Here is a 14,421-nt window from a genome sequence, read left to right on the forward strand (position 1 = left end):
CCTTCTTGCACAAAGGAGCAGATCCCAATCCTGCTGCTTGGTTGATGCCCTTCTCCTTGTGTAACAGCCTGTTTTCCTGGTATTTTCTCCATGCTCTTGAGATTCTGCTGGAAGACTTAGCAAATGTTCTTACAATGGCATCTTTGTGCCATCCTAGAAGAGCTGGACTGCCTGTACAACTTGCATCAGCTGCAGGTACCACCTCATGCTACCAGTATTGATAAGGACACTAGCAAACCTCGAAACTATAGAAGAATCAGTCAGGAAGGATAAGCAGAGAGCTGTTGTCTGTGGCCACCACCCCCTTTTTGGGGGTTGTCTTGCTGCTGCCTCTCCAATGCACATTTTGTCACTTTCATTTGCACCAAAGCAGGTGAAGTTGATTCACAATCACTTATGCTTGCTAACTGGATGGAAAGATATCCATGAAGCTTCATTGACTTGGTGTTAGACTGCGATGATTAAGTGTTCCCTTATTTTTTTGAGCAATGTATTTTTGGTCTTTAGTTTGGTCCAGGTGTCTTTCTATCAACATTGTCTCTAGTACTATTGGCAAAAAGTCCATTTTAAATACTTATTTATACTAAAGTCCATTGAAGAGGCTTCACATGGCTATGTAAAGTGAAACACGTATTCTAAAATGTTGGAAGACAGCTTCATTGGTAAGATAAAGATCATCAAATATACACCAAAAACCAAAGTGTCGGTTTCCAGTAAAGTAGACTTCCTTCTTACTGAATATAACGTAAAGAACCAAATATTTGAAGTGAGGTGAAACATTGCACTTCATCTTTGCTTCTCCTTTATTTGTATAAGCAGTTTTGTGAAGTTCTGCATTTACATCATCTAAAAGTGCTGCTGCCTATTAGAGGAAACCTGTTCAGTGAATAAAATAGCAGACAATTCCACAAGGGAATAAAGGCTTTTACTAAACAATTTGAAACATGAGCTGTCCCTTCATTCCGGTAACAATTGTGAGTTCCTTCTTGGCTTGTGAAGGCAGTGCTGTCCAAAGCCGCTTCATTTGCCAAAGCAATGAGCCTTCCCGTCACACTGGGTTGGGGTGGATTCAATCCCATTAGTGTATAGCATGCCTCATTTTGCACTCCTGGCTAAACAGCGATGTATGTCACAATCATTTACACACAGTGAAATTCATTTTATAAAATAGCACTCACCAGATCAATAAGAATTGTTCAGTACATTCATCTTTATAATATTGCTTTTCTGTCCTTATGGAGTCTACATATTCCCCCTTTGTCTGAGAAACAGCTCAGAAAATAGAGTTTAGTGGCTTATTAGAGACTGCTGCAAGAACTGTTTGATCTGCTGTATCCATCTTGTCTATAGCCACAGTATTGCTCGACTGCCTTTTTACAGCATTACAGCTTGATAAAGACATGGCATGCACCTGTCCGAGCTTGTTAGATACACCTGTAGTAATCCATCTGTTTTAAGAGTCAATTCTTAATGAATCTTTCTAGTGTACTAAAATAGCATCTGATAAAGTTAAGATACATCACCAACAATGTGTCAATCTTAACATCTTAGAGACTGCTGCAGAATTAATCTGTTTTCATTTTTTAAAAAAAAATATATATATCTTCCTCATTTTAATTAGTTTTATAAGAACATGCAACAATAACTATGGTGTTGATAAATGTGTGATACAATAAATATTTACACGTTTCTTTTAAGTTCAAAACTATCCTCATACCTTCTATAGAGCTATAAAATCTTAAAAGTAAATATATTTGGGACTTAAAGAATTCAAAGCATTTGAGGTTTAACAGATATTTATTATTATTGTGTTTAAGTAAGCTTGTTAATTTCCTGCCAGATTTTAAGTAGCTTTGTATTCTTCTTTGAATGTGAATTTTATTTTTTATTTTAGTTGCAATAGTTTATTCAATCCATTTTCAACTGGATTGGGATTATACCAGTTGCATAATAAAGAGGTTGAGTGTAGTGGAAAACATCAGAACCGATTTTTCACTACATAATATTATACCATTAGGTAATTTAGATTAGATCAGATGCAAGTTTATTATCATTGAACACAGTACAGTACAAATATCACAACAACAAATTGCAGTTTTACATCTAACCAGAAATGCATATAGTATCTAATTGCAAGAAATCAGTTAAATATAAATACATACAGCAATGAGGGATGTGTACAGGCAAGATTAACAAGAGTATAAAAGGAATAATTACTGAGAGTTAAAATATGAATATAGAGAATTCAAGGGTGTACATGTATGGTTTAAAGGTGAGATAGTAAGGTTGAAGTGGCTTAGCATTTGGATTTTGAATTCAGTAGGGCGATGTACAGGGTAGTTTTCATCTTCTGCTGCAAAGATTTCTGCAGTCTTAGAGGGTACAGTTATTATACCATACTTTTGATAAAATTGGTCAGAATGCTATTGATGGTGCTGTGGTAGAATTACACTAGAATCTGACAAGATATTTGGAATTTCTGTGCCTTCTTGACCAAGGTGTTGAGGGACCATGAAAGATCCTTGGAAATGTGAATGCCCAGGGACTTAAAGCTGGTGAAATGCTCAGCCACAGTTCCATTGATGACACAGCCTTTGGACATCCTGTAGTCCACCTTGAGCAACCTGACCTTCACGATGTTCAGGGCTAAGTAATTGTTGGAATGCCACATTGTTAGATGCTGGACCACTTCTCTGTACGCTGATTTATAGTTGTTACTGGATGCTCCAGTCCCTGCTGTTCCTGGGTTGGAAATATTGCACTGTGTTGAGCAATAAATCCCTTGTCTACCTGTCAAGTAGTGTTGGAAATGACTGAATGTAGGACAGTCCCAAAACATGTAGGTAAATGAGGCAGATTCCTGACAACATTCCTCACAATTAAGGCCTTGGCCTCAGTACATTTTGGATGCTCTAACTTGCAATAGGTTCTTGCAGTGCATAATAGTTAGCTAAAAGGCATTATGCTTTGAACAGACTGATGAGATATGTGCCTTGTGAATAGCCGAGTTCTATTCCATATGTAAATTCTGATTGAGAAGTCTCTTTCCCAGTGCTGACTTTTTGACAGAAAGTAGTGGAGCATAGAAATACTGCTTATACCTGTATCTTCATTTTTATAAGATGATACAGATTCTATCCCATATAATAAAAGAGGATAAGGGAAATCTTGCAGGTATGATTTGGAAAAATGCATGACTACAATAAAGCAGAGAAAATTAGTTGCAGGAAGACTAAATATGAGATATCAATCATCAAAGAATGAAAATGTATTATCAATATAGAAGTGTGTATGGTTCCCAATACCAAGAATCTTCCATATATGGAAAACATAGTAAGTTTAGGATTGCTGGTTAAGATGATGGTCATGCACAGGTGTAATTGATGGTAACATCTGGAATTGAATGTATTTTCTGTATACTGTTAGCAGATTCTGAGTGAATGTTGAACCACCCGATTGCCATTAAACCAATGGTGTTGGCATGTACAGAACAAAATATGAAGGGGATGCTGGAACAGGATATCCTCTCCACAGCCAACAAAGCTTTTCAATTTAATTTATTTGTGCTTTTAGCCAAAGACTTAGAATACATTTATCTGTAGTCCTGTAGTATAATTTGAAATTAGGTAGTGGCATAGGACTCTGTACTATAAATATTGGTGATATGTATTTGTTTTTGTTTAATCCATTTCCTCTTTGAATCTCAGAGAAATGTCATTCCTATTTTTACAGAAATATTTATTTATATAGGAACACTTTGGAAAAAATACAATAGCTATATGAGAATATTCATTTTGACACTATTTTGTTCTTCCGGCAAATTTAAGATGAAGACATGACCATCTATCTTGACATTTTCCAATAAGATATTGGCAAGAATGCTTTAGCAATGTCCTGATTCAGTTCTATAATTTTTACATGTGTTTTATTATTCTTTTGTGACATCATCATACTACTGTTTTTAAGGTTTTGTTTTTTTCTGATTGGTATTGCCATTTTCCATGCTAATAGTATGGCCACTGCTATATTGTTGCTAATAATAACACCTCCTATTTCAACATGTGACATCAACATGCTACCATTATAAAAAATGACAGCACACATAGACTGGTGTCTAAACTCTAATTCAACGCAAAGAAACAACTTGTGTTCTGAAATACCTGTTTAGGACACACCTCTCGGTAAATATTTGCTTCCATTTAAATTTGTGATTTTATTTTGCTTTAAAGATTCAGATTAATTCTCATTATTGTGTTTTGTTCTTAGCCAGCTTTCTGATTTTTTTATGTGCTGTATTAATCCACAAAGGGAAATTGTCTTTTTGCTTGACTTTTGGTGGTCAGAGCATAAGGTCAGCTATTGTACACTGCAGCAATTTTCAGGTTCTCCTGAGCATCCCAATTCAAAGACTTTGTTTCCCACTCCTAATATAATGATTTCATCTTTTAAAAAAATCCTTTTAGAAATTTTGACTCTTGAGATATTGAACCAGTGGTGACACAGTTGTAGAAACCGGAATGAAAATTGGAAGGCAAGAGTATAGAATAATTGGATCTTATTCAATTTAATCTTAAACCCACTCATTATGTGAAATTCTTTCACTATTCCTCATATATCTGGCAGTGATAAATATGGGTTGGGGATATGAAGCGCCATGTCATCTGCATAAAGAGATTATTTTCTGTTCCAATCCCCACTTTATGATTCTTCAAACATCTGTTTGTTTATAAATATGGATAGTGAGAGTTTGAATGAGTGTAGCAAAAAACATTGTTGACCAGGGGAACTCTGAACAGATTATTTCTGGTGCATTTCCAAGCTTCATCTACACTCTTAAAAATACTGTTTCTTTAATGGCACTTTATGGTTCTTTACTGAGTTGTGGGGTTCCTCGAAGAACTATTGTTTGGCAAAGCGACATTATTCTGTTTAGGTTCTCTACATATGAAGTTGGCTCTTTGAGCTTTGAAAAACATATTAATATATGTAAAATAACTGAAATATTTAAGGTACTGTAGGCTACCTAGCAGGATACTAACAGGATAAGAAGACTTGGACTAATCCCCTTACTGTATGTGTGCAGTAAAAACCCTTTTAAAATCGTGACCTATAGTATTTCTTAAATCTGTTACCATCTCTTCATGATAATTTACTCAATAGAGCCTGTTACAGATCTAATTAAATAAGGTACTTTCTGGAACCTTCATGTAGATGGATCATTTAAGAACCACAAATGGTTCCCCTACGGCATCACTCAAAAGACAGACTCTGGCACATTTATTTTTAAGAGTGTATGATCATAATCTGCCTGACTCAGTACAAGCTGTAGGTTTTTTGTTGCCCTAGGAAAAGTGAATTTGTGGTGCTCAACCCACTCTGTCTTGAAGGAAATTGCTATACATACATGGATGTCTGATCAAAGAGTGGGAGATTGGTAGGGAGAGACTGTTTGAGTTTCTTTCTACCCGGAGAGCTTGGTAGTGGCATCTTGTAGTCGCTCATATAGAGATTCATGAAACTATGAGAAGCAAACATTGTTTACTAAACATTTAACAATTCACCCAGAATAAAACAAGAAAGGTCTAATATCCCTTACGCAAGCATAGATTCAATTTGTGGACTTGGTGAGTGACAAAAAATTTGCACCATCGGATCTGTCCTTGGTGGACAGGCATGACACAGCACTTAAGATGATATGATTCAATAACAATTTTTTTAAAAGCCTGTTTTTGGCTGGTATATACTGTATGATACATAGGAGAAGAATAGAGAATCCTACAACATCCAGTGGCAACCAAATCGCAATCTTGCTCTGATTCTGATTTAGAGATTACTGTGGCTTAAAGCAATGCATCCCCTCCTCATCAACTTCATAAAATGGTCACTCTAGCCGTTATCTCATCCTCCACTGTTCCACCATTGGGTTATGAAAATAACTAAAGTGGCCTTAAGCTGGAAAACGCATGGTTTCAGTTATTTGGGTCTTTTCATTTGACCAATTTCACAGTTACACTTTACAATCTGAAAAATAACTTTGCTAAAAGGTGCAAGAAAAGACAGCAAATTGCTAAATCTATTGTTGTATTTGTTGTTTTGGCTTTGAGGTTTTCTCTTTCCTGTTGCTCTGTTTTGGGAGTTCAAAAAAGGTTCTCGTTTCAGTCTCAAATTAGTTTAGCTGCACATGCAAGTGACAAACGGGTAACAAATCAAATCATGTTCACCCCCTACTCAGACGGCCCAGAGACTCTCCACACAGCAAAATCACCAGTGCTACATTATGAAGATATATCGGCCTGCTCTTTGCATATATTGCACTTTGAAGGAGCAATTCCATCCATCCATCCATCCTCTTCCGCTTATCCAAGATCGGGTCGCGGGGGCAGCAGCTTGAGCAGAGATACCCAGACTTCCCTCTCCCTGGTCACTTCTTCTAGCTCTTCCGGGGGAATCCCAAGGCATTCCCAGACCAACCGAGAGACATAGTCCCTCCAGCGTGTCCTGTGTCTTCCCCGGGGCCTCCCCCCAGTTAGACGTGCCCAGAACACCTCACCAGAGGCCCCTCCCGGATGACTGAGCTTCTCACACTATCTTTAAGGGAAAGCCCAGGCACCCTGTGGAGGAAACTCATTTCAGCAGCTTGTATTCACGATCTCGTTCTTTCGGTCACTACCCATAGCTCATGACTATAGGTGACTGTAGGATAATAGATCGACTGGTAAATTGAGAGCTTTGCCTTACAGCTCAACTCCTTTTTCACTACGACAGACCGATGCAGAGCCCGCATCACTGCGGATGCCGCACCGTTCCGCCTGTTGATCTCACGCTTCATTCTTCCCTCTCTCGAGAACAAGACCCTGAGATACTTGAACTCCTCCACTTGGGGCAGGATCTAGCCTCCAACCCTGAGAGGGCATCCCACCCTTTTCTGGCTGAGGACCATGGTCTCGGATTTGGAGGTGCTGATTCCCATCCCAGCTGCTTCACACTCGGCTGCAAACCAATCCAGAGAGAGCTGAAGATCACGGCCTGATGAAACAGTGACCCAATCCTGAGTCCACCAAACTGGACCCCCTCAATGACCTGGCTGCGCCTAGAAATTCTGTCCATAAAGTTATGAAAAGAATTGGTGACAAAGGGCAGCCCTGACGGAGTCCAACTCTCACTGGAAACAGGTTTGACTTACTGCTGGCAATGCGGACCAAGCTCTGACACCGATCGTACAGAGACCGAACAGCCCTTATCAGGGGTCCGGTACCCCATACTCTCGGAGTACCCCCACAGGATTCCCTGAAGGACATGGTCAAACGCCTTTCCAAGTCCACAAAACACAAGTAGACTGGTTGGGCAAACTCCCACGCACCCTCCAGGACCCTGCTAAGGGTGTAGAGCTGATCTACTGTCCCGCGACCAGGATGAAAACCACACTGTTCCTCATGAATCCGAGGTTCAACTATCTGACGGACCCTCCTCTCCTGGAACCCCAAATAGACTTTTCCAGGGAGGCTGAGGAGTGTGATCCCTCTGTAGTTGAAACACACCCTCTGGTCCCCCTTCTTAAAAAGAGAGACCACCACCCCGGTCTGCTAATCCAGAGGCACTGTCCTTGATGTCCATGAGATGTTGCAGAGGCGTGTCAACCAAGACAGTCCTACAACATCCAGAGCCTTGAGGTACTCTGGGCGTATCTCATCCACCCCCATGGCCCTCACAAAACATCTGGGCCTACCAGGCCTGACCGGCATCCTCCCTCACCATCGAAGCCTACTAACCACCAGGTGGTGATCAGTTGACAGCTCCTCCCTTCTCTTCACCTGAGTGTCCAAGACATGTGGCCGCAGGTCCGATGACACGACCACAAAGTCGATCATCGAACTGAGGCCTAGGGTGTCCTGGTGCCAAGTACACATATAAACACCCCTATGCTTGAACATGGTGTTCATTATGGACAATCCGTGATAAGCACAGAAGACCAATAACAAAACACCGCTCGGGGTCAGATTGGGGGACCATTCCTCACAATAATGCCCTTCCAGGTCTCACTGTCATTGCCCATGTGAGCATTGAAGTCTCCCAGCAGAACGAGGGAGTCCCCAGAAGGTATGCCCTCTAGCACCCCCTTCATGGACTCCAAAAAGGCAAACTGCATACACGCAAACAACAGTTAGGACCCGTCCCCCCACCTGAAGGCAGAGGGAGACTACCCTCTTGTCCACTGGGGTAAACCCCAATGAACAGGCTCCAAATCGGGGGGCAATAAGTATGCCCACATCTGCTCGGTGCCTCTCACCGGGGGCAACTCCAGAGTGGTAGAGAGTCCAGCCCCTCTCAAGGAGATTGGTTCTAGAGTCCAAGCTGTGCATCAGGGTGAGCCTGACTATACTTAGCAGGAACCTCTCGACCTCATGCACTAGCTGAGGCTCCTTCCCCTTCAGAGAGGTGACATTCCATGTCCCAAGAGCCAGCTTCTGTAGCCAAGGATCGGACTGCCAAGGTCCCCGCCTTCGGCCACCACCCAACTCACATTGCACCCGACCTCCTTGGCCCTTCTTATAGGTGGTGAGCCCATGGGAAGGGGGGCCTACGTTGCCTTTTCGGGCTGTGCCTGGCTGAGCCCCATGGGTGCAGGCCCGTCCACCAGGTGCTCGACATCGAGCCCCACCTCCAGGCCTGGCTCCTCACCTAGGACCAGTTTGCCTTGGGACAACAGAGCTCCTAGGGTCATTGGGACACACAAACCCCTCCACCACGATAAGGTGGCGGTTCAAGGAGGGGGTAAGGAGCAATTTACTTAACCAGTAGACCAGTAGAGGCTATCAAGATTTACAATAAAATCAGTTAAGTAAGGAGCAATTTACTTAACTGATTTTACTGTGAATCTGGATGATCTCTACTGGTCTGCTAAGGCGTTCCGGTCTCGAGTGATGGCCATCTCTTTCCATTGGGTTATTCAGTCTTCGTAGATGCCCCCCAGCCATTGTCTAGATGTCTATGTTTTCAGAGACCCTCATACATTTTCCTAGTGCAACCCATAAGCCCCTTAAAATAAAGACAAAGTAAGGCCTTATGCCTTTTGAGGTATGGCCTCTTACAGAGTAAACAATTATGACAAAATAATAAGTCAATTACAGCACAGGCGATTAAATAATTCAAAGGTATGAGACAATTCCTACAGTGACAATTACAGCTCCAGCAGTTAAAAAAATAAATTAGGGTCTATCTCATCTCCTAGGCACCAGTTTAGTGTTGTGAATGTTATAACTCTTTTATTTGTAATGTGTCTTCAAAGTTTAGGGCTGTTGGTTTTGTTTGATTTCATTACATTGTTTTATCCATTTTTAATATTCCTTATACAAAGTATATGCTAGTCGCTTTGAATAAAAGCATCTGCCAAGCCAATGTTAATGTATTTACTTTTCTCTTATGAGCCATATGCTCTGCCACTGTCCAAAATTGTGAACTCTTGCCCTTCCATTCTGTAGCTCACAGTTGGTCAGTGACTGCTTGCGTAATTTTTGGTATGTAAATATGGTTCTACTGATTTTACTACCTGAGGTCTAACTATTTTGGACGTTTCCTGTTTTGTTTGTGTAAACATTAGTGCCGAAGTTCACTGCTTGTTTAGGATTAATGTGATAAGCTACGATGCACCACACTGATGACTCAAGCTTAAGCCTGCAGCTCCTGTCTTGTTGTGCAGCTAAAGTATCTAGAAAATTCAACTCAAAATTATAAATATTACCTTAAAGGGATGCTTATATTTTTGCTGGCCTCTTTTGCGTACTGTCACATGGAGAATTTATCTCACCAGGTATCAATGGGCTACTGCATATACCTGAGAAGGATTTCTGTATATTGTGAAACACTACTGCCAAATTTATGTTATGTTAAAAGATTCCTGTCTCCCCTGTCTATATTTTGGGTTTGAAATAAAACCTGACATTCCAAACAGCCAAAAGAGAATGTCTTAGTAGGAGCGTTTGGCTATTTAAAAAGCCATGTGCTGCACTGGCCAGGCTCTCCCAATGAAGAAGACAAAGTGTGTGCACTTTTGACCACAATGTATATGTGGAGAAACTGCTTTACTGTTCATTGCAGTACATTTTTTAAAGTGTCTTTCAAGGGCTATTGGTTGTCTTTTATATAAATATCTTCAATACACAAGAAAGGTTCAGAGGTCTTTGATATGTTGAAAATATGACAAGCCCATTTAACATAAAGAGATATCTGGAAATGCATTTAAGATATCTTAAAATGAATTACTGATATCTGAAAATATGTATATTTCGAGATATGCTAAATGCATTTTTTAGATCTCAGATACATTATTTTATCTGTTCATTTTAAGATATCTGAAATGCAATTCAAGATATTTTAAAATAAGCTCCTGTGGATTTTGAGTTATCTCAAATACATTTCAAGATATCTTAAAATAGGTCTCTTGACATTCTGAGATATCCGACATGCAATTCAAGTTATCTCAGTTTGACGTCCTGTTACACTGCCTGTTTTCAATAGGGCATCCTGTCTATATTAACGTATCTTGAGATTAATTTGAGATATCTTAAAATTGACAATAAACTATATCTCAAAATAAATTCCCAATCATTAAAAAATCAGATTTTCAAAATGGTCTGGATGTTACATTGATTATATTTCCAGATATCTTAAAATATCTAAATATATCTGAGGTATCTTCATAATGACTCATGTCTCAGATACCTATCATTTACATTTTTAGACACCTCAGGTGTATTTCATGCATCTTAATGTATGTTTCTAGTCAGAATAGCTTCCTGTTCATTTTCAGATATCTTAAATGCATTTCAAGATTTCTTAAAATAGACAGAATATTCCATTAAAAGAACAGGAAATTTTACAGCAGGTGGTTTCAAGATATTTTTAAAATACGTACAATGTATTGGAGATATTTTGAAATGTATTTGAGATATCTTGAAATGTGCATTTAATTATTTTGAGACATCTTAAAATGTAAAGTAGCATTTTTTTTAGCTGTCTGGCAACAAGTTTCACATATCTTAAAAGTAAAATTTATTTTAGGATACAGTATATGAAGTTTACTTTGAGATATCTGTACATTTTTATTTGGCTTGCCATACGAAATTACATAATATAATCCCCAGAAAAGCAACTTCTTTTTTTAAAGGTATTACAAAGTACCTTCAAATCAAGGAACATGGAGACTTTGCCTTATACCTTCGTCTGATCATCAGACTGGAAAGTGGCAGTGTGGTATTTGAAAATTCTCCTTGCCTATGCGTGGGCTTTCTCCTCACAAAAGGTGTGAAGGCTGCAGGATAACACCTTTAAAGTTGGTCAGATAAAAGTGACAGTTAGTATGCACATGAACTGACACTCTGTCCTGAACCATTTTCTGCCTTCTCACAAAATGAAAATATAGATAAGGAAAGAGAGATCTGTAGATATATCGTCATGAATAGAGATTGTTTGTATAGATAGATATACAGTGATATGTACAGTGTGTTCGTGTGTGTGCCTCACGTTTAACCTTCTGGCTATTTTAAGTCCATGCGTATTCATATATGTGTGTGCGTGTGATATAGAGTATGTATATATGTATGTAAATATAATAATAAAAATATCTGCAATATATATGTGTTTAATTTATAGAATAATCTTACAAATAGTGTGATTACAGTCACTACAACGCAGTGCTTTCTCACTCAAATGCTGAAAATTTCCAAAGCACTTGCTAAACTGTCTTTACTACAAATTAATGCGTGCACAAAGCAGTCGGCGTTTGACATTTGCAGTTAGCTCATCGAGGTGAATTCTATACATATGCAACGCGCTTTGATTAGGCTAGACAAGCGTTATAAAATAGTCAATCAATTTATTCTTATTCTTATTAATAAACACTTGTTCCGAATGAGCGGTCGTCCATGAGCCCTTTGACTCGTTGACACCAAAAGTCTCTTTTTACAGATCGTGACATTGTCACCCCAAGTCGTGTCCCAAGCTGCTGGCGGTGATGTGTTAAACGCTGCTCCCCGCACGCATGTTGGCCCACTCCACATCTTCATTTTACAGCACGATTTCTTCAACAGGATGCTCGTTTCACCGGTTCCAGGGGTGCAGCTGACCCTGCATGTTAGAGCTGCGCTATACCCCGAGGGGTGGAGAACGCACAAGACGCGGGACCCTAAAGCTGAGATTTTCAGTCAACAGCTGTTTGTAGCAGTGGCTCATAGCATCTCCACACTGTGCGAGTTGCTGATTTCCTCAAATCCTGATTCCCTTGGTTTCTCGCCGATGCTCGCTCGCCTCTTCCTGCGGATGTAGCTGACCATCCTTCTGGAAGCCCTTCTGAACGTTGGGCTGGAATAGAAGTAGACCAGTGGATCAAGGACGCTGTTTAGGTATGTAATGGAAACGGTGAAATAAAATGCGTTGTCCAGATTTCGTAGTCTTTCGCAGTCCCCTTCGTGTGATGCACGAGTGACCCAAATCGCGATTCGTGTGACTTTGCTGGGCAAGAAGCAAACGACAAAAACGACCACGACCACGCACAAGCAAACTAATGCCCGCTTGATGCGGGTCTGCTTGTCCAGCTCCCTCTTGTGCAATCTTGTGATCACAGCCGTGGCACAGAAAAGCGTGACCAGCAAAGGTACAAAGAATTCGACCAAGAAGAGGACATAATACCAGTAACTGACAGATGCAGAGTACATCGAAATGGCAAAGCTGTCACACTGAGTGAGGGCATCCTGCGTCTGGTTTGGAAACAAATGCGATTCAGTCAGAATCAAGCTCGCCATGCCAGTGGCCAGGGTCCACATCCCGCAAGCAGCGCAAATCATCTGACGGACACTTAATAAGTTGATTTGGCTGTGCGGGTGGACTACTTTGAAGTAGCGGTCCAAGGCGACCACGGTCAGAAAGAAGATGCTTCCGGTGCGATTCAGGGCCAACATGAACAAATTGATCCTGCAGAAAGCATCTCCAAAAATCCAGTCCTTTTGCCGCAGGTAGTAACTGGTACGGAATGGTAGGGCAAGCAGTAACATGAAATCGGCAAGTGCAAGGTTCAGTAGGAGTACTGTGCTGGTCTTCCATGGTTTCAGGTAAAAACAAAATATCCAGAGAGCAACCCCATTTCCCACAATGCCCACTCCAGTCTCCAGAATGAGTAAAAGAGGGAGCAGTGGGGTCAGCGCCTGTCCATCAAACAGGCAGAAGCCGCTTTTATTCATTTGCGTGGGAGCCGACGAGGATCAACTTGAGGTACTGTATTTTTTTTGTCTGAGGTTGGTTTCTTTTCAGCGCTCTTTTAAATGCCACATTTGCTAAGCAGTTCCGAAAAAGAAGAGGAACAGCGCCGCTTCATAATAGGAACCCAGATTCTGGTGATTTCCATTTAGGATCCTATGAGCAGAAGGCTTGCATCCACCAAGAGAAGCTGCTCACACCTAAGCGCTATGCAAGTGTTTAATGCGCACGAGCCCCTTGTGTCAACTTAGCTTTTGTAATATTGAATACTTCCGGCAGCCACCACGAGCCTGCTCGTAAGTTTTACTGCTTTGTGCATCAAATATGCCCCAGAAAACTAGAGGAACATGCACGGATCTTCAAAGAGAGTGATGGGTGATGTAAAGAAGGAGAATAGAGGGCAGCAACTGACATGGCGGCTACAGTCAGCAACCTAAACAGTTCCAGCAACGATCAGGTTCTCCTTCACGGTTTAGAGTTGTGAGAGCGAAAAGCCGTTACCAACCGAGTATGGGACGAGTTTATCGCAGGATACACAATCCACAAAACCACAGTAACGCTCATTTGCAATCGAACCCAGGTCATGGGAGAGCTGAAGCTCCGGCTCAAACCAGTAAGCCAACTCACTTTCTTGAAGAAAATGTTATATCTGATGCATTCCTGAGTTCCCTGTCATTAATGAAAGCGTAAGTTAGCGGCCAGTGTACCCCATAGACTGACTGCACTGTAAAAGAGTGCTGCTAATATATTGTAAAAAGAGGGTGGCATTCCCTGAGAAAGGCGCATCTATCTTCTCATTCCACCTATCCAGGACAAGGTGGTGGGGAAACTGGAGCCAATCTCGGCAACCTTCGACCGCAAGGCAGGAACAATACCTGAACACGGCGTTGATGGTAACTAATGTGGGTATATCGGCCACATATACCATAAGTCTACTTCAGCGTTGAGATGGTAATTTGTCCTGTAACACGTATAAGTGAGAGTACAATTGTATACCTCTTATTTATAGAATTATAATTTCCTGTTTTCTGAATGCACGCTTTGTTCATATTTTTTTGATGTTATAACACTTGCTTAAGATCAAATATAATTTGCCCGGGAAACTGCTGTATACTATATGCACCTACGTGTACTCCAATGAGAGAAGGAAGTAAGCAGCACCCGAAAACCGCA

General features: G+C 40.7%; 1 protein-coding gene across 1 annotated transcript; it reads right to left on the reverse strand.

Annotated features, from left to right (window-relative positions):
• Positions 1-11,101: 11,101 nt before the first annotated feature.
• LOC120540848 (hydroxycarboxylic acid receptor 3-like) lies at positions 11,102-14,009 on the reverse strand. Its single transcript, XM_039771947.1, has one exon. The coding sequence runs from the start codon at positions 13,230-13,232 to the stop codon at positions 12,225-12,227; it is 1,008 nt and encodes a 335-aa protein (XP_039627881.1). The 5' UTR covers positions 13,233-14,009; the 3' UTR covers positions 11,102-12,224.
• Between the last annotated feature and the right edge of the window lie 412 nt (positions 14,010-14,421).

This window comes from Polypterus senegalus, chromosome 12 (genome assembly GCF_016835505.1).
Source record: "Polypterus senegalus isolate Bchr_013 chromosome 12, ASM1683550v1, whole genome shotgun sequence".
NCBI classification, from domain to species: Eukaryota; Metazoa; Chordata; class Cladistia; order Polypteriformes; family Polypteridae; genus Polypterus; species Polypterus senegalus.

Coding starts and splice junctions, on each gene's coding strand:
- LOC120540848 (XM_039771947.1), bottom strand. CDS start 13,232: ATGAATAAAAGCGGCTTCTGCCTGTTTGATGGACAGGCGCTGACCCCA.